Source organism: Myotis myotis, unplaced genomic scaffold (genome assembly GCF_014108235.1).
Source record: "Myotis myotis isolate mMyoMyo1 unplaced genomic scaffold, mMyoMyo1.p scaffold_m19_p_13, whole genome shotgun sequence".
NCBI lineage: Eukaryota > Metazoa > Chordata > Mammalia > Chiroptera > Vespertilionidae > Myotis > Myotis myotis.
The window spans coordinates 58186011-58211048 of NW_023416317.1; the positions used below are offsets into that span (position 1 = coordinate 58186011).

At 59.3% G+C, this 25038-nt stretch overlaps 1 protein-coding gene across 4 annotated transcripts in view; it reads left to right on the forward strand.

Moving 5' to 3' along the window:
* The window catches only part of KIF9 (kinesin family member 9), a 35360-nt gene extending 10741 nt beyond the window's left edge, over positions 1-24619 (forward strand). For all 4 annotated transcript variants that reach the window (XM_036333744.1, XM_036333747.1, XM_036333745.1 and 1 more), the window contains 16 exons: positions 1362-1445; positions 1553-1645; positions 3075-3222; positions 4289-4353; positions 6798-6875; positions 11576-11644; positions 12239-12343; positions 13328-13383; positions 13642-13732; positions 14156-14289; positions 15916-16107; positions 17132-17346; positions 18853-19029; positions 19535-19650; positions 20053-20157; positions 20751-24619. In XM_036333744.1, the coding sequence (XP_036189637.1) occupies positions 1362-1445; positions 1553-1645; positions 3075-3222; positions 4289-4353; positions 6798-6875; positions 11576-11644; positions 12239-12343; positions 13328-13383; positions 13642-13732; positions 14156-14289; positions 15916-16107; positions 17132-17346; positions 18853-19029; positions 19535-19650; positions 20053-20157; positions 20751-20801 (1779 nt within the window). In that variant the 3' untranslated portion in view covers positions 20802-24619. The remainder of the gene's footprint in view (positions 1-1361; positions 1446-1552; positions 1646-3074; positions 3223-4288; positions 4354-6797; positions 6876-11575; positions 11645-12238; positions 12344-13327; positions 13384-13641; positions 13733-14155; positions 14290-15915; positions 16108-17131; positions 17347-18852; positions 19030-19534; positions 19651-20052; positions 20158-20750) is intronic.
* The last annotated feature ends 419 nt before the right edge of the window (positions 24620-25038 follow it).

Genomic DNA, 25038 nt, shown 5'->3' on the forward strand with positions numbered 1-25038 from the left:
ACAGCTCAGGGCACAGGCCGGGGTTGCAGGCTCGACCCCCAGTAGGGCATGGAGGAGGCAGCCAATCAGCGATTCACTTTCACTCTCATCATTGATGTTTCTACTTCTCTCTCCCTCTCCTTTTCTCTCTGAAATCAATAAAAAATAATAAAAGCACCAATTATTGTTTCCTCCCCCCATTTTTAAAAAATATATTTTTTTGCCCTGACCGGTTTGGCTCAGTGGATAGAGAGTCGGCCTGTGGACTCAAGGGTCCCGGGTTCAATTCCGGTCAAGGGCATGTGCCTTGGTTGCGGGCACATCCCGGTGGGGAGTGTGCAGGAGGCAGCTGATCGATGTTTCTCTCTCATCGGTGTTTCTGGCTCTCTATCCCTCTCCCTTCCTCTTGTAAAAAAATCAATAAAATATATTTTTAAAATATATATATATATTTTAATTGATTTCAGAGAGGAAGGGAGAGGGAGAGAGAAATAGAAACATCAATGATGAGAGAGAATCATAGATCGACTGCCTCCTGCACACCCCGCACTGGGGATCGAGCCCACAACCTGGGCATGCGCCCCGATCGGGAATCGAACCGTGACCTCCTGGTTCATAGGTTGTCACTCAACCACTGAGCCACGCTGGCTGGGATCCCCCCACATTTTTAATAGCAGTACATGTTCCCTGTCAAAAAAATAAGATGGAAGCACAAACCTGTAGAAGAAGAAAAATGACCTATCAGCCCCCAGCCAAGAAGTGACTGTTACGAACATCTTGGTGGCAGCACCTGTATGTTCTTCCTCCCACCGTGCCTTTGCCTGCCTTAGCCTGTGGCCTCACAGAACGTTGTCCTCCATCCTGGTCGCATGCGTTTCCCCTTGACTGACGTGCTGATGTCAAACCATCCTCGCATCCCAGGGGTAAATGCCACGTGGTCGAGGCGTATGATCCTTATAACGTGGTGCCCAAGTCAGTGTGCTCTGACTTTGGCTTCTGCTTCTCTCTGTTACTAAAAACTCTTTGCCAGTATTGTCCACCTGCGCAGCATTTCCCTGTACAGATAGACCATCCCTACCCGTTGGATACGAAGGCCGATTTCGATTCGATATTTGTGAACATTTCGAAGGCACATCAAACTCCCTGCCACTTTGCTTTTTGGAAAGCTATGCAAGTCCATTCACCCCCAGCAGCGGATCTAAGTATAGATCTGGACTCTGACTTGTCTCCCGCTCGACTGGCTCATAAATGCGATCTGCCGGAAGGCCCGCTGCCTGCCGTGAGGAGCACTCACTGTGCAGCTGTCAGTATCGTTCCAACGACTCAAGTGCCTGGTTATTTACATTTTTCAAAATATCATCCACGTTTCCCCTCCTCTTCAGGGAGAAACCAACCGGATCATCGGCTCCCACACGATGAACAAGAACTCGTCCAGGTCCCACTGCATCTTCACCATCTATGTGGAGGTGAGTGCGAGCCCTTTGCACGCCCGGGCGTCGTGGTCCACGCCCTGGGCCTCAGCCAGCAGGTCTCCCCGGGAAGCCTCAGTCTCATCTGTTTGGATGTTTCACAGGCCCGTTCACGGACCTTATCGGATGAAAAGTACATCACTTCCAAAATTAACTTGGTGGATCTAGCAGGCTCGGAACGGCTGGGCAAGTCTGGGGTAAGTGGGTTCCTTCTCAACAAGCCACGGCCTTGTGTCCGGCACAGTGGCCCGAGCACGGCATGGGGGGCGGAGGGGGGGGCGGGTCGGGGGCCGGGGGGCTGTGCCTCATGGGGGCTGCCCCTCGTGGTGAGCACAGTCCCGAAGGAGACACAGTAGAGCAGTGGTTGCCAACCAGTGGTGGTCCCTGAGGCCCGAGAGGTTGGCGACCTGGTCCATGAGGCCCGAGAGGTTGGCGATCTGGTCCATGAGGCCCGAGAGGTTGGCGACGGCTGCAGTAGAGCAGGTGGGCTTGACCCTGCGGAGCTGGAGGGACAGAGGCAGTTCCTCCCCGACAGGCTTTTGTAAAGTTGAAATGAGATCATAGCCTCTAAGTTCTTTTTTTTTTTTAATATATTTTTATTGATTTCAGAGAGGAAGGGAGAGGGAGAGAGAGATAGAAAAATCAATGATGAGAGAGAATCATTGATTGGCTGCCTCCTGCATGTCCCCCATTGGGGATCGAGCCTGCAACCTGGGCATGTGCCCTGGACCAGAATCGAACCCGGGACCTTCAGTCCGCAGGCCAACACTCTATCCACTGAGCCACACCGGCCAGGGTGCAGCCTCTAAATTCTTAACAAGGAGCCTGGCTCTCAGCAAGCGATTAGCTTTTCTCGGTGTGAGTGTGAGCGCTCACAGGAGTGTTTGCATGAGTGTTTCATCTGAAATATTTATATGAATGTGAGTATTGGCATACGCATTCACTAGAGCACACAGCTGCAACTAATATAAAATAATACCAAATGTCAACCATGATTGACAAGTTAAAAAAAAAAAGCTGCTTAGCCTGAGGGTCGTTGGATCTGGTCTCCATTCCAGCTCTATGGTAAGGGAGACTCAGGCTTCGACCCTCTCCGATGGTGGCTTGGATAATAAGCTCTCCCCTACCCAACACTTAGCACAGTGGCCAGCTAGCCAGGTAGTGTGTATTAAAGTCTTTTTTACTCGTGTATATGAAGGAGTATTGTGGTTAGCTGGTTAAAATTCTAATTTGAAACATTGTAAATTAACATATGCAACTTCAAAAGGTATGTTAAAATGTCCAAGTGGAAAAATACATGGAAAAAAAAGTTAACATCAAAAAAAAGCATTCGCCAGTGTATTGGGATGAGCATTCTCTGTGCGTTTGTGTGAGTGTCCCTATTTGTGTAAATATTCGCAGGATTATCTGCTCAAGCGACTGCACAAACACCCACACGTACACGCAGCTGGTGTGGCTTTTCAGTGAGTTCTTACATGAGTGTCCACATGGTGATCACGTTCGCAAGCACCACGGGTGCTGGTGTGAGGGGTCCGCCGCGTGTGGGCGACGTCGGGCCAGGCCTGCTGCGCTCCCGGTGGGGCCGCCTCTCCCTGGGTCTGAAGCAGAACCCACTCTGGTTTGCAGTCCGAGGGCCGAGTCCTGAAGGAAGCCACCTACATCAACAAGTCGCTGTCCTTCCTGGAGCAGGCCATCATCGCCCTCGGGGACCAGAAGCGGGACCACATCCCCTTCCGGCAGTGCAAGCTCACCCACGCCCTCAAGGACTCGCTAGGTGAGGGCCCTCCGGTGCGGGGGGCGGGGGAGGGAGAGGGAGGAGAAAGATCAGGGATGAGAGAGAATCGTGGATCGGCTGCCCCCTGCACGCCCCCCACTGGGGGTGGAGCCTGCAACCTGGCCCTGGGCCCTGACCAGGAATCGAACCTGGGACCCTTCAGTCCCCAGGCTACGCTCTGTCCTCTGAGCCCCACCGGCCAGGGCTGGCCGATCTGCTGCTGTGATCATGGAATGGCCCCTTCCCGGTGGCATGCGCCTCGTGCAGCCTTTTCACAGAACCACACCCAGTGCCTCTCCCTTCACCTGCAGCACCTCACGCTGTTCACTCCCGGAAGCCGGCCTAAGCTCTGGCCTCTCCTGGGAACAGCTCCTCATCCCGCTCACCCCTAAACCCACTGGCAGAGCCTTCGCCACCGCCAAGGCCCAGTGTGGCCTCTCCCAGGACGTCCTTCCTTCCCCCACAGTCTCCCCGACGGGGGTGAGGGCGGTGTCTTGTCAGCCCTGTGTCCCCAGGTTTTGTGTTGGGCCTACTGACACAGTCATTGGTGTCTGGTTATTTTATATATATATATTTTATTGATTTCAGAGAGGAAGGGAGAAGGAGAGATAGAGAAACATCAATGATGAGAGAGAACCATCAATTGGCTTCCTCCTGCATGCCCCCCACTGGGGACTGAACCCACAACCCCGGGCATGTGCCCTTGACTGGAATCAAACCTGGGACCCTTCAGTCCCTGGGCTGATGCTCTATCCACTGAGCCAAACCAGCCAGGGCGGTGTCTGGTGATTAACTGAGTGCGACTATGAGCAAAACCTGCCCCCGCCCCTGCCCCTCCCGGCCTCACGCCATCTCTCCTCGGCTGGTCCCCACCCTCGTGACCTCATCTATACCTAATTATCTCCTCAAAGCCCCGCCTCCAGACACCACCACCTGGGGAGATAGGACTCTCACATGAGATATGGAGGGCACACACGCATTCTGTTCATAACCGGCCCCCCAGCTTCAAAGGAATCCCGGCAGCAAACCCGCACGTTCACGGGCTTGCGTGTCCCGCCTCCCGCAGGGGGAAACTGCAACATGGTCCTGGTGACGAACATCTACGGAGAAGCCGCCCAGCTGGACGAGACGGTGCGTGCGCGGCCGGTGCGCCCGTGGGATCCCGCCACGTGGCTGCAGGGCTGGGGCGGCTGACCCGGCTGGCGCAGCCGGCATGCAGGCCGTACGCATTGCCAGGAGTGGAGGCACCCGGGGGGAGTCTGAGCCAAAATTGCTGAGATGGGTCCGGCCAGGATCCAAATACCGCGGACCAAGGGGCAGAAGCTCTGGGAGGCAGGCTGGGCAGGGGGCCTGTGCCAGGAGAGGAGGCTGAGGGCAAAGGCCACGCTTGCTGGGGCTGCCCCTGGAGCTGGGCCGAGGAGGGCGGGTGCCGCGTTCTCACGGTCGTACATGTGAAAAACCTCGAGGGAACCCGGGTTCCAGGCGTGCTTACTCGGCTGGTACGAACTGACGGGTGTCAGACGTCTGCCGTGTGCAAAGCGGTGGCGGTGGGAGGGGAGCAGCTCGGTAGGGAGGAGCCACACATGGCCTGATGGGGGGTCCCCAGAGGGAGGCGTCTTCCTGGAGCTGGGGTGAGGAAGGCGGGCGCTGCGTGGGCTTGGCAGGGAACGCAGCGGTGTTCCTGGCAGAGGGTTGGTGGCCCTGCCTGGGGGGCTCAAGAAGGAGAGGAGGGAGGAGCTGCAGGGCCTGGCTGAGGCCGAGGCTGGGCCCAGGGGCCGGGGTGTCTGGGCTTTGTAGGAATGGGCTGCGGCTAGAGTTGTCACTCAGGGAGATCCACCCCGCAGGGTCCCAGGCGACCTGGGGAGGGAGAAGGGCGGGAGAGCCGGAGGCTATGGAGGCCGAGCCCACCCCCTGGGTGCCAGCCCCCGCCCCCCCCCCCCCCCCCCCCGCCTTCCTCAGAAGCTTTGGAAAGCTCCCCTTAGACCAGCGGTTCTCAACCTGTGGGTCGCGACCCCTTTGGCGGTCGAATGACCCTTTCACAGGGGTCGCCTAAGACCATCCTGCGTATCAGATATTTACATGACGATTCATAACAGTAGCAACACGACAGTGATGAAGTAGCAACGAAAATGATTCTATGGCTGGGTCACAACATGAGGAACCGTATGTAAAGGGCCAGAAGGCTGAGAACCACGGCTCTGGACTTTTCACTTTTTAAAAAATACTGATTTCAGGGAGGAAGGGAGAAGGAGAGAGAGAGAAACATCAGTGATGAGAGAGAATCATGGACTGGCCGCCTCCTGCACGCCCCGCACTGGGGATGGAGCCTGCAAACCGGGCCTGTGCCCCGACCGGGAATCGAACCAATGACCTCCTGGTTCATAGGTTGACGCTCAACCACTGAGCCACACCGGCCGGGCTAGACATGTCGCTTTTAAAATGTGGATGTTTAGGGCACTTCAGCCCTCGGATAACCCTCGTCGGTCCTGTCCCGGGACACCACAGAGCAGGACCCTCCGCGGGGCCTCCAGCTTCCTGCAGGAGGGGCTGACTGTCCGGCTTCCAGGGAGCCTCCTGCTAAGGGCCTGGACTCGGGAGGCGGGATGGGCGCTCCCTCTGACACCAGGCGGCTTCCCCAGAGGCAGGCGTCAGGGCCTCCTGGTCTCCTGGCTGAACCCCAAGAGGAGCCCCATGAGGCCTCTGCCTCCCTATCCCCCCGAGACGGCCACTGCCCGGGGAGTGGCTCTCCTGGCACCTGCTGCCCCCGAAGCTGTGCCCATGCCGCTGGAGATCTGTGCCCGGAGCCCGAGGAGCGGCCGAGGGGCCTCAGGCTTGGGGACAGGGCGCACTGGGGAGTGGCAGCTGGTGACTCCGTTCCCCAAATGTTTACAACCAGAAGGCGGCTCCTGTCAAGGGCCGTGCTGCTCCTGCGCTGACACGCCCTGGGGGTGACCGCAGGGAGGGCGTGGGCCTGCCCGCCCCTCACGGAGCAGCTCAGCTGTGGGAATGGAGGCCCCTCCGAGGCTCCCTGTGGGCGGTGCTGCCCAGAGCACGCTGCACGCCTCACCTCCGGTCTCCCCGGGACCCCGGGAGGCAGACGTCACAGACCTGCCCGAGGTTGCACAGTGGGTCCGCGGCGGCCGGATTGCTGCCAAGAGGACCCCGTGGCCCTTTCCTGGGCCACTCCCAGGTGACCTGTCCCCCTCCCGTCTCTTCCCGGCCTCAGGGCTCCGAGTCGGCCTCCGTGAGGCTGGGTCTCAGGTGGCCCGGGCACCACTGCTCCTCCCCCCGCAGGGAGCAGCCGGCCGCCTTGTGCCCGCCTGCGTGGTGGGCCGTGTCCGGCCGTGTCCCCAGCACCTGCGTGTGCGGCGGCCGCGCGGCCTCTGCCATCAGTGCCCCCGGCTGGCGGCCCCTCCGAGGGGCTCGGGCCAGACCCTCTTGGTCGCAGGAGACCCCGCAGCCGATGTGGAGCTTGTCTCTAAACGGGTTTGCCATCCTCGGGGAGCCCTTTCCTGTTTTGAAATATCTCCCCTCATAAGGAATTGCCCCCAGTAGCGAGCTCTGTCCCGTTTCAGCTGTCCTCACTGCGGTTCGCGAGCAGGATGAAGCTGGTCACCACCGAGCCTGCCATCAACGAGAAGTACGACGCGGAGGTACTGGGGGCCTGCGGGCAGCTCTCACCGGGGGGCGGGGGGTGCCCAGGTCACACAGGCCTGGCTTCCCTTTCGGCCTCAACCAGAGGTGTAATCCGGGCCAGTCCCTTCCTGTTCCAGGACCGGCCAGCCACAGGGTCCCCGGACACCCCCGTGGGGGCTGCCTCCAGGGGAAAGGGCGAGGTCAGGGGCTTCAGGGCGCCGAGTGCCTGGGGCATCAGCAGGCAAGTCCCTGACTGACAGCTGCGAAGCCAGCTGGGCCATCCTCCCAACCTCACCGGGTGTGTCCCTGTGAACCTCCTCCCTCCCAGCCCAGCAAGCTGGGCTGACCAATCAGAGGGAACACTCAGCATTCCCATGAGTCGGGGGAAATGCAAATTAAAACCCCAGACGAGCAAAAATGAGAATTTTTCTGACTGCAACTTGGTGGTGAGAGGTCCTGAGACAGGGACGCCGCTCTCTTTCCGGTCGGAGAATGGATCCGGCCGCGCTGGAGAGCATCTTGGCAGCATCTCGTAAAGGGAAACACGTGCCCATCACCCGGCTGCGTTTACTGTGCTTACGGAATCCCAGTTACTGCGCACAGGGGCACATGCTCGCCCTGAGCGCCTGCCAAACTCGCTACACTTTCTGGATTCTACATCCTGGCGGCAAACGCCAGGCCCTGTGGCTCGGGGAGGGGGGGAGGGGGGAGGGGGGAGGGCGGGGGGAGGAGGGAACAGCACTTGGAGCTGGCTCTCAGCCTTGAGCGGGCACAGGGCGATGCTGTGGGCTTGCTGGACCACAGGCCCCTGGGCCGGCCCCATGGCTCCTGATGGCGTCAGCCTGGGATGGGGCCCGAGGAGTCTCATTTCTAGGCGTTCCCCATGGCTGCGGCTGCTGCTCTGAGGCCTCACTTTGAGAACCGCTGGCTCAGTGGCTGGGAGCCCAGGCCCCTGTCCCGGGCTGCCCTGGCTCAGCAGCCTGCTCCCTGCATCAGCTGTGTGGCCTCAGCAAGATCGTCTTCTCCCTGAGCTTCAGCTGCTTTATTTGTGAAGCTGGGGAGAAACGGAAGCCACTCTCAGAGACGTGGCCCTGGTCGTGTGGCTCAGTGGACAGAGCGTCGGCCTGCGGACCAAAGGGTCCCGGGTTCGATTCCGGTCAAGGGCATGTACCTTGGTTGCGGGCTCCTCTCTGGCCCAGGCCCTGGTCAAAGCACATGCAGGAGGCAACCAATTGATGTGTTTCTCTCTCATCGATGTTTCTCTCTGTCGTTCCCTCTCTATTCTATTCTCTCTAAAAGTCAATGAAAAATACCCTCAGGTGAGGATTAAAAAAAAAGAAAAAAAAGATGCAAAGAATAACATGAGGCCTGACCGGCATGGCTCAGTGGTTGAGCATTGACCTCTGACCCAGGAGGTCATGGTTCGATTCCCAGCCGGGTTGTAGGCTCGACCCCCAGTGTGGGGTGTACAGGAGGCAGCCAATCAGTGATCCTCTTTTGTCATTCATGTTTCTCTCTCTTTATCCCCCTTTCTTCCTCTCTGAAATCAATCACACACACACCCTATATAATAAAAGCCTAGGTGGTGTCGTGCCCTTGCGTGACGCCCTCACGTGACATCATCACAAGATGGCAGGCAGGGGAGGGCACTTGGGGGCGACCTGGCTGGCAGGGGAGCAGTTAGCTGTCAATCAGGTCGGCAGGGGAGTGGTTAGGCGGCGATCAGGCTGGCAGGCAGAAGCAGTTAGGAGCCAGCAGTCTTGGACTGTGAGAGGGATCCCAGATTGGAGAGGGTGCAGGCCGGGCTGAGGGGGACACACACCCCTGCATGAATTTCATGCACTGGGCCTCTAGTGTGTGTGTGTATATATATACACACACACACACACACTATATATAAGGTGATGGGTAGAAACCTCTTCGCACCGTGCTGTCATGCTGCTGGTGCTCAGGAGATGTTGGCCAGCACTCTGTCACTCCCACGGGTCCCCTGCCAGGTCTACGTAACAGTGTAGACCTCAGGGGTGCGTGTAAAGAGATTTACAGGGGACAGTGCTCTCCCTGCTCCTTGTGAACAGTTGGGGACATGACCAGTCACCTTTCAGGGGGGAGTGGCGACACGTGTTGTGGAGAGAGGGAGCCAGAGCCAGGGCCCGAGTCTGGATCATCTCGGGTGGGGACTGAAGCGGCCCGAACGGACGCATCTGACATCGACTCCAAGTATAAAAACATTCAAAGCGAGACTGACGATCACTCCCGGGTACAGATGCCCCTGGACTGATGACGGGGCGACGTCGGAAACCCGTCTTAAGTTGAAAATATCATGAGTTGAACATGCATTCAACCTACCCAACGTCGTCATTCAGCCTCGCTGGTTTCTGCTGAACCACATCGCTTTGCACCATCACAAAGTAAAACAGAAGTCCAACCATTGTCAGTGGGTGCCATCTGTGTGTGTGTGTGTGTGTGTGTGTGCGCGCGCGCGCGCGCGCTAGTGACAGATGAAAACGAGGCTGGAGGGTCCCCCTGGGGTGTCTGGGGGAATGGACTTGGACTGGGGCACACAGGGACTTCACATTTATCTGAAATGTTTTATTTCTTTACACACACACACACACACACACACACACAGATGCCAGTATGGCAGCATGCTGTTAAATTCAGACTTGGGGTGGTCTAATTACATTTCATGGCATTGTTTTCTATCCTTTTCTGCAGCTTTAAGTTTTTGATTTTTAAAGTTTTTAAAAATTGATTTATAGAAAGAGGGAGAGAGACACTAATTCGTTGTTACACCTTTTGATGCATTTCTGATTGAGTCCCCTCTGTGCCTAACTGGGATCGAACCCACAACCTTGGCGAATCAGGACCAGGCTCCAACCAACTGAGCTGCCTGGCCGGGGCTTTATGTTTTTTACATTTATTTTTCTTGTTCCTTGGAGTTCTAGCTCAGGAGGTCACGTGGCCGCCTGTGAGCCCGGCGGTGGGCGTGTGCCTGCCGGGAGGACCCTCACGCCCTGTGAAGTGACCTCTGTTCTTCCTTTATGAGCCTGAGCGCTGAGAGCCCCGGGGACACCTGCTCCTCTGCCGCCTTTCCCATGAGCCCGGGGCTCCCAGGACCTCCCTCCCCGCTGACACCTGTGTGCGAGGCGGTGGAAGAGCTTCCGGATTTCCCTGGCTGCTGGGCCTGGCTGTGAGGCAGGAGGCTGGGCTCTGGATCCACCTCCGCCAGCAGCTGGGCCTCGGGGTAATCACCGGCGAGTGAGGGAGGTTGGGCTGCTGACCTCCCCGTCCAGCTGCAATTCTGTGAGCCTCGGGCTCGAGCGGACGGCAGACGAGGGTGCTGCGCTCTGCCGAGGAGCCACACCTGCAGGTGTGGGGGGTCGCCACTTTCCAGGGAAGCTTTCCCGGCTGAGAGCTGCCAGCCTGGTGCTGCCCGGTGCGGCCTGGTGCGGCCCGGTGTGGCCCGGTGCTGCCTGGTGCTGCCCGGTGCGGCCCGGTGCGGCCTGGTGCTGCCCGGTGCGGCCTGGTGCTGCCCGGTGCTGCCTGGTGCTGCCCGGTGCGGCCTGGTGTGCGGCCCGGTGCTGCTCTGTGCGGCCCGGTGCTGCCCGGTGCTGTCCGGTGCTGCCTGGTGCTGCCCGGTGCTGCTCGGTGCTGCCTGGTGCAGCCTGGTGCGGCCCGGTGCTGCCTGGTGCTGCCCGGTGCTGCCTGGTGCTGCCCGGTGCTGCCTGGTGCTGCCTGGTGCTGCCCGGTGCTGCCTGGTGCGGCCCAGTGCTGGCTCACACAGAACTCTCGGAGCCATCCTCCGTGCGTGACGGTGAAAGCGCTTGGCCGGCAGGGAATGTGAATCTGTGCTGTGTCCACAGCGTTCATTCCACCAGGAAACACTCTGGTTTCTCGAAGGCAGTTGGCCAGCTGAGTGCTGCCAGGCCATTCCGTGGGGTCTGCCGCTCCAGCCTGCATCCAAGCAGCTTCTCCCTGGTCAGTGGAAGAGGGTGTGTCCTGGAGGCTGGTGACCCCCGGGGCAGATGGCCCATTTCCCCGTGTCACCTGGTTGGCCAGAGGTCACATTGGACAGTCATCCAGTCGGAGACCCCCAGCAGCTCAGCCAGACCCCCCCTCCCCGCTGAGTAAGCCCACCCGAAGGAGCAGTCGCTTCCCAGACGCCAGGTTCTCCACCTCGGGCAGGGGACTGGCCACAGCTGGGTCCCGGATCCCGCTGCCAAGGGCTCCCTCCAGTGGCCATTTTAACAATATATATTTTTATTGATTTCAGAGAAGAAGGGAGGGAGAGAGAGAGACCTCAATGATGAGAGAGAATCATGGATCGGCTGCCTCCTGCACGTTCCCCACTGGGGATCGACCCTGCAACCCGGGCATGTGCCCTTGACCAGAATCGAACCTGGGGCCTTTCAGTCCACAGGCCGACGCTCTACCCACTGGGCAACACCAGCCAGGGCGGGAGTTGGGTTTTGGTGCGGCCCTCAGGGTACCGGTGCTCACTCTGTTCTGAGTCTCCTCTGCCGGGGCTGCCGAGGCCCCTCAAACCCTAAACTCACCCCAGTTGGGGAAAGTCACCCGTGGGGAGGGAATTGCCCAGACGCGGGATCAGTCCACGGAAGGGCCCGTGGGCTGACGGAGGGCAGGGACTAGGCTGACGGGGAGAAGCCGTGGCTTCTCTGACTGCCCGCTCCGCTCCACGATGCTTCCCTGGCAGCGGATGGTCAAGAACCTGGAGAAGGAGCTGGTGCTGCTCAAGCAGGAGCTGGCCATCCACGACAGCCTGGTAAGGGGCCAGGGGGCTGGGGGCAGGCCTGAGTGCATGAGGGCCAGATGGGCAGGGGCCATGTCGTCAGGGAGACTCGGGGAACACAGACTGGGGGGACTAGGGATGCCTGGCGGGAGGGGGTCGGATGGCCAGGAAGCAGAGGCAGGCAGGCGGCAGGAGGACAAGGGGCAGGGGCCGGGGGTCGGCAGGTTGGGGTACGTGGCAGACATGATGGGTCAAGGTCAGGGATGTGGGGCAGGCTGGGGTGTGGAGGGAGCAGCACGGAGCCAGGAGTGCAGGGGCCTGCCTGGGTGATGCTCAGGTCCAGAGGGGCCGGGAGGCGGAGGCCGCACTGCCCTCCCATGCCCTCCTCCTAGAACCCGCCAGCAGACCCCCTCGCTTGGAGTAGAGGCTCGTACCGGGCACCTCCCCTCCCCTCGCTGGCTCGGCTGTCCCTTGCTGACCACAGGCCCCCTCCTCCAGGCCCGATGGTAGAGAGGGTGGGGCTGGCTTGGTGGCCAGGAGGTGCCCAGGCTCCGGTGCTGGTTCTTAGGCTGCCCCTGCCGCCCCCATGGACTCAGCACCGCGAGCTGATGTTCTGCCTCCTCCAAGGCCAACCGCTCCCATGTGAACTACGACCCCATGGATGAGGTCCAGATCGCGGAGATCAACTCCCAGGTGCGGCGGTACCTGGACGGGGCGCTGGACGAGATCGATGTAAGGAGCCTCTCCTCGGGACCCACTCGTGTCCGACCCCAGCGTCCGCTGTGCTGGCCCTGGGACCTCCCCTGAGAGGGTGCAGTGGGCGTGGGGGGGAACCCCGATCTCAGAGTCCCTTCAGCCACCGAGGCCTCAGCTTCCAGGTTCAGGGTGACCAGGCTGTGGGTGCCCCGCCCAGTGGCCAGCAGCCTGAACGTCTAGCACACAGGATGCAATCCATCCCTGGACCAAGCGGGCCTGCAGCCAGGCAGCCCGGTCGCACCCCAGCCACGCGTCTCCTTGCTGCGTGACCTCGGTACCCCGGTCGCCTTGCCTAGTTAGCGGGGAAGGGGCCTGAGCCGGGCTCCTCAGTGCTGCTGCGGAGGTGGAACAGGCCGGTCAAGGACGGTGGCCACGCTGGCTGTCTGCAGGCAGACCCAGGCGGGTGGGCCCAGGAGGGAGGCCGGCCACGCGGAAGGGTCCTCGGGGATGCACCGTTCCCGCAGCGCAGGCGGCCAGCTCTTCACGGGAGCTGCTCCAGACCCACCTCCCCGGCCAGGGCAGCCCCAGACCGACCCCAGTCAAGGGCACTGCTTGTGGGTCAGGGTCCAGAGGGAGGCGGCGGCCTCCAGCCACAGGTGTGGGTGTGTCTGCACCCACAGGAAGGCGCAGAATGGGGCCTCTAGGAAGCGGGGGAGCTGAGGACAGCACGCTTCATAGAATGACTTTCCTGAGTATTTTCAAACTAGAGCCGTTCTGGTTTATGGAGATTCACTTAGAAACGGGTGTCTGTAGCTCAGAAAACATTTGACTTGGAAACGAGTGACCAGGTGCCCCTGTCCTCCGCGGGCTGTGCTGCCTCCGTGCTGAGAGGCGGTTTGCAGACGTCCTGCTCTTGAGGCAGATGGTCCCCGGTCAGCCCAGGCCCTGGCTTCTGCACTGACAGACACAGCCTGGGCCCCGGTGCCAAGGCCTAGCCCTGCCTCGTTCTCTTCTCTCCAGATAATCAACCTCAGACAGATCCAGGAGGTGTTCAACCAGTTCCGGGTGGTTCTGATGTAAGGGGCCCCCCTGCCCACTGACTCCTTCATGGGGAGGGAGGGGTGACTCCGCCTCCAAGCACACCCCCTGCCTCTCCTGGGCGAGTGCATCCTCTGCGGGTGGGGGCTTGGCCGTGGGTGCACCCTGGGGACCCAGGCACAGGTGAGCTGCTCCTGTCAGGTCTGGTTGACTGTGAGGGCCCAGCTCCTTCCCTCGGGGCCACACCCAAACCTCTGCCTGCAGGACGCACCCGCTCTTTCTCACTCTCTCCCCAGCCAACAGGAGCAGGAGGTGGAAGCCGCTTTGCGCCGCAAGTACACCCTCATAGACAAGAACGACTTTGCGGCCATTTCTGCTGTCCAGAAGGTACGCACTCGCGTCCGGTTTCTCTCTCCCAAGACCTTTCCAGAGGCAGCAGGTGTCCTGCCTGGAAGCCCATGGAGGGTGGGAACAGATGGGGTCAGCAGGACGAGTGTGGGGTGACCGAGGCAAGGTCAGCCTCGTGTGGCTCGCAGGGGCCTCCAGAACGGGAGACAAAGCGAATGGTGAACAGGACAGTTCCTGCAGCTGGGCTGGGAAAGGCCTGAGGATCCCAGGGCCTGGGACCAAACGCCAGAGGGGGCCGTGGGGAGGAGACAGGCGCGCTGGGCACGGCCTGAAGCTGGCAGCCGCCGCGTGCTGTGGGCTGCACGTGCCCACCCGAGCCTTCGGCCCACGCACACCTGTGTCCCCGAAAGGCCGGAACAAGCCCGTAGCCTGACCTTTGCCCCCGCGCTGGCCTCTCTCCAGGCAGGGCTGATGGATGCTGACGGCCACCTGGTGGGTGAGTCTGACGGACAAGGCTTTGGACTTGGGGTTGCCTCTTACTCTAGCAAACCTGGGAAGAAAACCAAGTCCAGGAGGACATTGAAAGAGCAGCTCAGGTGAGTGACTGCCCTGCTGCCCTGCCCTCGCACCTGGCCCTCCCGGGCTGGCGGCGGCGGACGCTACCTGTCCCCCTCCCTCTGGTCTCGCTAGTCTGTGGCCACAGTGCGTGTCACTGCTGCCAATACCAGCAACATCTAGGGTCCCCTCACCGCACAGCAGCCCCCCGAGCTGGGAGCTAGTGCCTCCATGTCACAGATGAGGAAACAGGCCCAGGGAGGGGAAGTCACGTCCAAGGTCACACTTCCGCTGAGTCTAGCAGAGTTCAGGCGAGACGCTGGGCTGGCATTTGCCCTCTGCTACTTCATGTCAAACCCCACCTCCCAACAGAGTCCTCTGCGACCAGCTGACGCACTCACACCACCCAAAACCCCATTCACCACTCAGGCCGGACTCCTCTGTGGGTGCAAGGTGGGAGGGGGTCAGGGTTCACGCATTCAGCCCCGCGTGTGCTGTGGAGAGGCAGGCAGGAGCGCAGGTTCTGGAGGGGATGGCTGCACCCACTCACCTCCTCACTCCCCACCTTTCTCATCCCCGGGGCCACCCCCCTTGTGTCAGTGTGAGCCTCTCTGTGCCTCGCTTTCCCATCCCTGAAACGGGAACAACAAGCCCTGCCAGGTTACAGCATCGCTGATACGCTAAGGCCGCAGGTTCGATCCCCGGTCAGGGCACAGCCAAGAATCAGCCAATGAATGTGGAAATGAGTGAGAAACACATTGATGGGGTTTTTTCTTTTCTTCTCTCCCTGGCTCTCCCTCTCTCCCTTCCTCTCTCTCTCTCCCTCTCCCCCCCCCCAAATCAATAAATAAAATTGTTTTAAGAATAAAGTGGAATAGTAATAATAATAACAGCATCGCTGTCGAAGGAGTTGCTGTGAGGATGAGTGAGTGAATGCCGCCCCTTGTTACTGGGACGATCACTCGTGAAAGGCTGTGGCCCAACACTGACTGCAGAGTCGCGTCGCCCCCCCTCCCTTCCCCCGGGTCAGCCCAGGTCCTGGCTTCTCCACTGACAGACACAGCCTGGGCCCCTGGGAGGCACCACGTGGGCTCCCCGTTCTGCCTGGTAATCGGTGCAGTTGCAGGTAGACGAGGCTTCCTCCCCTCCCCCAAAGCCGATGTTGCAAGAAAACGAAGAGGAGGAAGGAGCAGGGGCATCTCCTGTCAGCACAGGCCCTGCTCACGTGGGCCTCTCTGGGCGGAGGACCGGCACCAACACAGGGCTGCAGCCGTGTCCTGGCTGGGTGGGCACCGGTGTGGGTGGAGAGCAGGTCCTGGACTAGTCCACAGGCAGCCCGCCTGGTGGAGGCTCTGCGGGTCCTTCCTTCCCAGAGAGGCCTTGGGACTCGGGGTGGCCCTGAGAGCTGTGGCCCACCCCCCAGGGCCCGGGGCCTCCTGCCCAGACTGCTCCAGGGCGGGTTCCTTTTGCTCATAAAGGGAGGATGGTGCCGTCTCCCCATCTGCGTGGCTTAGGGTCATACTCTGTCCTTGCCCCTGGGCATAGGATCAAGATCAGAGCTGGGTAGGATGGGGCTCCGTGTGGGAGGGCCGAGAAAGGGCACTCGGTCAGCATGGGGGACCCCCCTCCCCAGGCCTGAGCCCTGGGGCTCCACCCTCTCCTTCCAGCTCCCCGGCAAAAAAGGATGGTGGCAGCAGCCCTGTGAGCGGCAAGGATATGGATGTTTCCACATCCAAGACCCAGCTGACCCCACTCTCCAAGGAGGGGGACGTCAAGGACATGATTCTGCGGGACCGGGAGACCTCCAACATCGAGACCCTCCCCTTGGACTCCCCCAAGGAGGAGCCACGCCCACCCAGGTGACCGTCTAACGCGAGCCCCGGCCCAGATCCCCCCAAACCAGAGTGTGATCCTCAGCATGTGGAGTCCCTGCAGAGAGGACCGGGTGACAGGCCCGCCCCGGCGCACAGCCCGGAGGAGGCCGCGCGCGTCACCTGCAGAGGGTCCACGCACGGACTCATTAGACCCTCTGAGCAGCAACCATTTTAGGATTAAATTTACATATTTTTGGAATAAGTAATGACTCAGAAAGCAAAAACTTTTCCAGGTAGTAGACCCCTTCCTCCAGCCACACGGTTCCTCTCCTCCGTGAGCGAGGGAGTGAGCTCTCAGGAACCTGCCCTGAGGAAATAACCAGAGATCTGGACAGAGGTTTATGCAGAAGGTGGCCATTGCGCCAACTGGAAAAGCAAAACCAAACACCTAACCGCTGACACCAGGGAGAGGCTCTGAGGGGATTTTCATCTCCTCCCTGGGGGTGTGCGAGGATGTGCGTGAACACCCCCCCCGCGCCCCCCCCCCCCCCCCCCCCGCGTGACCACGTCCAGACACTCAGAGGAGCTGGAAGAACTATACCGGCCACGCCCTGACTCACAGCTCACCTGTGACTGTGCCCGTCTTTCTCTCCTTCCCTCCGTCCCTCCCCGGCACGGGAGGTGCAGACAAGTCCCTCTCCCCCAGCACTGAATCTCGCCTCTCCTTAACTGGAGTTCTCAGAGGGAGTTTAATAGCGTGAAAGAATGCTTCTGAGGAAAAAAAAAAGATGTAAAATTATTCATGCCGCGTGACCTCCAGCGTTTAAAAACCCCTCAAAGCGATCCTGAAGGAGGTTCAGCAGAGCGAGGTTCGCTTTGGTTTCTGTTGGTTCCGCATCCCCTCGTGCTGCGCCGCGGTCACAGAGGAGGGATTGGTCCCGCCGTCTGGCTCCGTCTGGGGGAGGCGGTGCCCAGGAAGCCGGGCCTTCCTGCTGCCAAGGCCCCAGGGGAGGCAGGTGAAGGACCTGGTGGCCCAAGACAGCTGCCCCTCCTCCCCCCCCATCTTCAGGCCCAGCACCCCACCCTCCAAGCCTGTGGCCTTTGAGGACTTTAAGAACGAGCGAGGTAGTGAGATCAACCGCATCTTCAAAGAGAACAAGTCCATCTTGAACGAGCGGAGGAAAAGGGCCAGTGAGACCACGCAGCGCATCAACGCCATCAAGAGGGAGATCGACGTCACCAAGGAGGGGCTGAGTGCCCAGAAGTCCCTGCGGGAGAAGCAAGGTGACGCGGCGGGAAGGTGGCTGGGCCTGTGCGGTCGGAGTCACGCTGCTCCGAGCGGGGGCAGCCTTGGGAGCCGGCTTCCCAGGTGGAGGGGGGCTGGTGACCCCGTCAGGTCCCTGGGTCTGATGGCGGTGGGGTGCTGGCTAAGAGGAAATCGAGGAGCAATGAGAAGGGGCCGAGCAGAGGGCCAAGGATTCACTGTCACGGAGACATTCCTCGCGCAACCCCCGCACCGTCCTGGCTTGGCAAGGACCCGTCTCCTAAGGCAGGTAGTGAGGGGCCATCAGGCTCAGAGAGCAGGGCCCCCCACGTGGGCACCCTGACCTGGCGCCCTGGTCCCACCGGTAGACACTGCCCACGCCCGCCCCCAGCCGCACGCTTGTGTGCTGCAGGCAGTGGACAGCCAGGTGAGCGGCTGACAGACACGTTATTTTCCCTTAACCCATCGATCCTCAAGGAGCTGACGGAGCTCCAGGTCCGTCCAGAGAGGCTGCGTGGAGCAGATGCTAAGAGCACAGCTGACTCCTCTCGCGGAGCCTCTGACAGCCACTCGATAGGGTCAGACGTCCCATCGTCTCTAACAAGGAGGCAGCTGATGAATCTCCAGCCACCAGGAGACCATCTGGAACGTGGGCTCCCACGGCCGGAGGGCAGTGCGTGGAGGCGCAGGCTGTGGTTGCAGGCCCAGCACCGGTGGCCGCCGGCCGCCCGCCAAGCGCAGGAGGCAGTGTAGCGAGGCCAGGGCGAGCCCATGGGACATCAGCGGGACTGGCGCCGGAGGCCCCTAAACTTCGTCTGCTGAAGAGTCAGGCCCGGATTCTGTGCGGGAAGGGCACCCACCCCCAGAGGCAGCTGCTGCCCATCCAGCTGAGCCTAAGGATTTCAGTGATTAGTCGCACAATAAATGTCATGTTTGTTGTTGTTTTAAACAAAAAACCAAAAAATGTAAACATCCATATATTGAGATGCTACTGAGTATTTTTTAAAACATTTTTTCCCATATATTTTATTGATTTTTTACAGAGAGGAAGGGAGAGAGAGAGTTAGAAACATCGATGAGAGAGAAACATTGACCAGCCGCCTCCTGCACGCCCCCCACTGGGGATGTACCCACAACCAAGGTACATGCCCTTGACCGGAATCGAACCTGGGACCCTTCAGTCTGCAGGCCGACGCTCTATCCACTGAGCCACACCGGTCAGGGCCTGAGTATTTTTGATTGATGGGGTTTAAGATCACGGTGTGTGGCACATGGGTCATTCCTACCCGCTTCCCTGCGACCCTCCTGTTTGTCCTGGACATGCCAAGTGGCCCTGCTCTGAGCTCCCTCTCCCCATGGGCTGTGTCCTGGCAGTGGGCCTCCCAGTGCCGTGCCCACCGCACGCAGTGCCCAGCCTTCCCTGGTCTCCTGTCTTGTGCTTGGCCAGCTCTCCCCTCTCTCTGGACCACCTGCCTCCCTCCCTCAGCACAGGTGGCACCTCACCCTGACTTCCTCCCTCCTTACAGGTGAGTATGAGAAGAAGGGGCTGATAATCATCGATGAGGAGGAGTTCCTGCTGATCCTGAAGCTCAAAGACCTCAAGAAGCAGTACCGTGCGGAGTACCAGGACCTTCGTGACCTGAGGGCCGAGATCCAGTACTGCCAGCACCTGGTGGACCAGTGTCGCCACCGCCTGCTCACAGGTGTGCGGTCTGGGAAGGGTGGCGGCCGTCGGAGTTCCGGGACCTGCAGACCTGGGTTCTAGAAGCAGCATCTAAGCTTCTCTCTGGCCCAGCTGGTGTGACTCAGTGGTTGAGCAGGGACCCATGAACTAGGAGGTCACGGTTGGATTCCCAGTCGGAGCACATGCCTGGGTTGTGGGCTCGATCCCCAGTGGGGGGCGTGCAGGAGGCAGCCGATCCATGATTCTCATCATGGATGTTTCTCTCTCTCTCCCTTCCTCTCTGAAACCAATAACATATCTATTTAAAAATAAATAAAAACAAACCATGGATCTTAGAAAAGAAGAAGCTTCTCTCTGGCAGAGGCAGGGGTAGGACAGGGCCTTCAGATGTTTGTTTATAGGATTTGGGGGCAGGAGACAGAGATGGGCGAGGGAGACCGTGGAGCAGGAAGTGGCAGGGTGAGCCTCTGATGAGCACACAGCCTTTGCCTGCAGCCTCAGTGCTGGCCCCCTCCTCCGCGCAGAATTTGAAATCTGGTACAATGAGTCCTTCTTCATCCCCGAGGACATGCAGGCGGCCCTGAAGCCAGGCAGCAGCATCCGGCCAGGCATGGTGCCTGTCAGCAGGATTGTGTCTCTGGTGAGTGGCCCCCGTCGGGGGTGGGTGAGGGGAGTGGGCAGTGGGCAGTGCCTCTGGTGCTTTGCCCTTTTCTCCCCACAAACGTGGCATGTGTGGGCTGCTCCCAGCCGCTCCCCCGGCTGCCCAGGCAGGTGGGAAGCCACAGGTCTCTACCCAGTGACCGAGGGTGGGCACACAGATGAAACCCCTTGCTGTGGCCACCCTTTCGGGTGGCTCGTCCTGCCCAGGGGGCAGTTACAGGGCATCTGTGATGACGCTGGCAGACAGGGCCTGAGCGTGTGAGCTGCCGCAGGGGGGGATTTGCCAGCCCAGCCAGGGGCTGCCCTCATGCCCACCACGGGCCCTGGCAGGGCGCATCCTGACCATGCCAGGCTGGAGGACAACCTTGAGTTGGGCCCCCAGGGAGAAGACGACCAGGACAAGTTCAGCCAGCTGCAGCAGGACATGCTGCCCGAGGGCCCGGAGTCCATCTCCTTCTACAACGCCAAGGTCAAGAGAGAACAGAAGGTAACTCGGCTCATGGCTCCGGGAGGCGGGGCCTCGGACCCCGTCACTAGCACCCCCTCCCCCCCAGGATCACACTCCCCACTGCAGAGGCCGGGAGGAGCAGCCAGCTTGGGAGCCAGTCACCCAGAGGCAGCGGGTGTCTCCCCGGCTGGAGTCCCGGGCCACCCAGTGAAGTCCCACAGGCTGTGGCCAGGCCTGGACACGGCTGTGAGCACTGACCATCCTGTGAATCACCCCTCTGCCCGGTGCATCCGTGCTGGATGCGCTCCCTACACTCCCCACCCGTTAGTCACCGAGTGGCCATCTCCACCATCAGACGGTCGTGGTGCCGCAGTGCGGGTGCCCGGCACCCTCTTACGTGGTGATGGCCCCCGAGAGTAAGAGGAGCCTCTAAGTCCAGGATGCACCTTAGTGTGCGCGCGCACATGTATGTGTGTGCACGCGCACGTGTGTATGTGTGTGCGTGCGCGTGCGTGTATGTGTGTGCGTGTGTATGTGTGCGCATACGTCCTTGCTGGCAGGAGGAATGACGGGGATGCAGGTGGGTGGCTTCTGAGCCCTAACCAATCCCTCCTTCCCTTCTCCGCGTCCAGCACAGCTACTTGAAATCCATGCTGGGCCTCCCGAAGGCACAGAGGAAGTAGGGGCTCCTCGCAGCGCCCCCTGCCTGCTCCAGGGGAGCTGCCCACCACCCGCCCGGTCCGGCCAGTCGGCTCCAGGCTGGCCCAGCCCAGAGGACACGCAGCGGCCGGCCTGCCAGGAGGGACATCCCCCAGAGGGGGCTCATCTTCACAGGACGCCTCTGGTTTCGATTCACTGTCTCATATGCAGGGACCAGATAAAACGGCTGATCGTCTGGAGCGTGTGCTTATTTCCGTCGGGAGGCTGTCCTGCCTGTACAGGTGGAGCGAGTAGCAGAGCTGGGCTCCGTGGCAGCCTCTCCTTTCCTGCAGGGACACCCGGGGTCGCGGTGGCCGGAGGCGCTGCTCTCAGCCTCTGAGCAGGGCACCCTCTCTGCAGCCGAGCCATGAGGCAGAGGCCCTCCCCCTCCGCAGCCAGAGAGGACGGGCAGGTAGAAATGGCTGCAAGGAACGTTCCATCTCAAAATAACAAGAGCCTGAGTGAGAGCAGCCCTGCCATGAAGTCAGCAGCAGAGCCCTGCAGGGAGGCTGAGCTGGAGGCAGCTGTCCCACCCAGGACCAGGATTCTGTTGGAGCCATCGAGGAAGGCTCCACCCTGGAAGAGGAGAGCGTGAGTTCCCACCGGCCTGGAGAAATAGCCAGGAAACTCCCCAGGGACGAGGCGCACAGATCCTGTGAGGATTTGTAACCACGCACAGGTTTGGGATTCAAATTTACACTGTGCGGTCCAGGAACCACCAGGCCGAGGAATTAGTATAAAAGTTAGCCCAAGGCTGAAACAGCTAACAGAACCAGAAAAACTGCCGTACGTGCCTTTTCCCAGCAATACAGCATCCCCACAAGCCCTAGTACACATGAGCTCCCAAGAGTAAAGGCGCGCACACACGCAGGCACACATATGTGCATATGCACACACGTGTACAGAAACAACCTCGCACGGAGGCATAATGTCAGCAGGATCAGACTTAGAGGAACTTCCGATAACAAGTTACTGGTGCCCCGGCCAGTGTGGCTCAGTTGGTTGAACGTTGTCCCATGCATCAAGGGATCACCGGTTTGATTTCCAGTCGTGGCACATGCCTGGCTGTGGGCTTCATCCCCAGTGGGGGCACGTGGGAGGCAGCTGACCCATGTTTCTCTCTCCCTCTCCCATGATCAAGGTAGGACAGAGAGCTCTGGGCGGCACTCCTTGTCCCGTCTTTACTCTGAAGGGCTGACTGCTCTGTTGCTGTGTCCTCTGCCCCTGCCTGGAGGTTCCGATCCACTTGCCCGTCGCCCGCGGAGCCCAGAAACTCTCATCTGAACTCGACCGTCTGAGGCCACAGGACACGGGGGAGCACAGGTGCAGGCGAGACTTCCTTTACATCAGGACCGTGTCACACTGCGTGGGACCTGGACGAGCGGTGCAATTCCCTGCCTTCCTTTCCCCTGGGGAAGCAATGTCACTCCTGGGCGCTGTGGAATGGAGTGATGTATGCCAGGGTACACCGGAGACCGCGCGACAGTGACAGTAACTGATAAAGGTGTCAGTGTGCCCAACATTATATGACAGGTGGTGAGCTGACAGACATAGACACACACCCAACCAAGGTGGATTCTGGATGTGAAAAGGCAGCATGCAGACTGGCATTATCTTTCTCCAACCCATCCTGACTGATGGCTTCTTAAGACCAATCAGATTTGACAGAAGTAGCTACTAAAAGGATACCCAGTGCCACCGGGCAGCGTCACTGGAGGTCAAGGGTCTTGGTTAAGAAAGTACTTGCCCTTCATGTGGGGGCTGGAGGCAGTGTTCTTAGTGGACAAACGGCCAGGGGAGTGGGACTGGCATCACAGGAGGCTCTGAAAACTCTGTCAGGTAAGGGATAATCGGAAAGTAGGGACATTCTGAGAAGATCCAAACAGGGCACATTTTCTGTCCTTTTGGGAGGAAAAACGACAGGAGTTGTCTGCCCTGGAATGGATGGCCTTGCTGCAGACTGGGCTCCCGACCCCTGGCGGAGGAGAGCATTGCCTGGGCGGCCCCGGCCCGGCCCCGGCCCCGGCGAGAGAACCCGGGAGGAAGGTCACGGGGCCTCTGGCTCCTCCCAAATCTAAATCCCTGGCTCCATAACCACTTGTGGAGAAGCTGTCTAACATATCAGTTGAAAATTACATCCCATACACAGATTTTCACACACCGTTTTCTCTATCAAATATGAAATTGCCTTTATTAATAAAAATATCACTTAGTTTAGAAAGAATATTTTTATTAAGAAAAACAACCTATCTATGAGCAAATGACATTTCTACCAGCTTAGATTTCCAACAACAGGGAGTAGCACCCATTTGCAGCAATATATCCCCAAAGGCCACCAGGAAAAAGGGGGGTCTCGCATGAGGGAAGGGCTCCCCTCAAGAACCAGCCGCGATTTGTGATTCAGTAACTACTATAACGGCTTGGCGGAAACGGATCTTGAACCCTGTTACAAGTCCATGGGTGGAGAATCTGCTCTGTCCAGAAAAAAGCTGGCAAAGGCATTTGGAAGGTGAAGTTGAGTGTGTGGAGTAGACGACATTGTTCTTAGGTTTGGGGATGATGGCCAGGCTGGAAGGAACCTCTGCTGTAGGGCTGTGCCCTGCCTCTGCCTGTGGAAGGGGAGGGGCGGAAGGAGGGGCCCTGAGGCTCCCAGCTGCTGAGCGCGGAGCGAACACGACTGTGTATGTGGCCGGCGACGTGAACGAGGAACACAGGAGGGAGGGCTCCATACAAGGCCACGCGCCACCACGCAGTCTGTGGCCTGGGTGCCCTCACTGCCCTGAGGCTCAGTCTCTCGTCTGTGCAATGGGGCAGCAGCTGCTGTGACCTCGCCCATGTGAACTGCTGAAGATCACGTCTGCGAAAACGGCAGTTCCCAAGGCCGCCTGCAAACACCCGAGACCATCCCAGTTCCCTCCGGAAGTCATGAGGCAAGCATCTCCTCTTTGGTTAGAGCCACAGAAACGAGAGTTCTGACAGCGCGTCAAGCATTAGAAAGTTCCAGTGCTTCTATTTCTTACATCTTTTCGTCTAAATTAGTTACCGTCGGTTTAATATTTGCAAAGATGCACCATCGGCTCCCGTTACCGCGTGTGGCTCCATCCAGTGCGACTGAACAGCTCCAGGAGCAGAAGATGGAAAAGCCCCTTGGTGGCCAGCAGCCCGGGATCCGGGGCCTGTGATTCTAGGTCAGTTCTCCCTGCACCTCCTCCCACACACAGTAGGCCAAGAACTCAAGGGCAAAGGGGACAGATTATTACCCTGAACCTTATAGGATCAGGCTCTGAATAAATTGAAAAAAGAAACAGAAAAATCGGGTGTTATGTACAAGCAAAAAAGTCCAATAAAGAAAAAGGGGGGGGGCGTGTTTGAGTTCTGACACAGCTGCTCCCATCCTGGCGGGACATTGGTCACCTGGGTGCTTCTATGCGATTCCGGTGCCGAGGCCACATCCTGGACCAGTTACATCAGAGCCTCGATCCCTGAAGCCCCAAGTGAGTCTAGTGAGCAGAGTGAGTTGTGGTAGAAAAAAAACCTGGACATTTGTTTTTCGTCTTTGGTATGTTTTTGTTTACCTGATTAATATGGTGATAAATTGCTGATTAACCTTAATTAGCAACGATTTAATACCACATACTATCCTGGCAATAAGCAAAGAAGCTTCTCTACTGATTAACTTTCCATTCACAAATTTCCATGGTTTTTAATACCCTTTATAATAAAGAGGGAATATGCTAATTACCCTCATGCCATCACAAAGATGGTGGCGCCCACAGCCAATAAGAGGGAATATGCTAATTGACTGCCCCGCCCTCAAAGATGGCGGCACCCAGTCCTCTCAGCCCCCCTGGGGCGCCTGTCTCCGGAGTCCCCCAGTCCCCCCAACCCCCCAGGGCTGCCTGAGGCTTGTGCTGCCGGCAGTGGCAGCAGCAGAGGTGTGATGGGGCGTTGCCTCCCGCCCCTGAGGGCTCCGGGACTGTGAGAGGGGCAGGCCGGGCTGAGGGAGCCCCCCTCCAGTGCGTGAACTTTCATGCACCGGGCCTCTGGTGTGTGTGTGTGTGTGTGTGTGTGTATTATTGATTGCAGAGAGAAAGGGAGAGGGAGAGAAACATCAATGATGAGAGGGAATCATTGATCGGCTGCTTCCTGTACGCTGCCCCCTAATGGGGACCGAGCCCACAACCCAGGCTTGTGCCCTTGACTGGAATCGAACCCGGGACC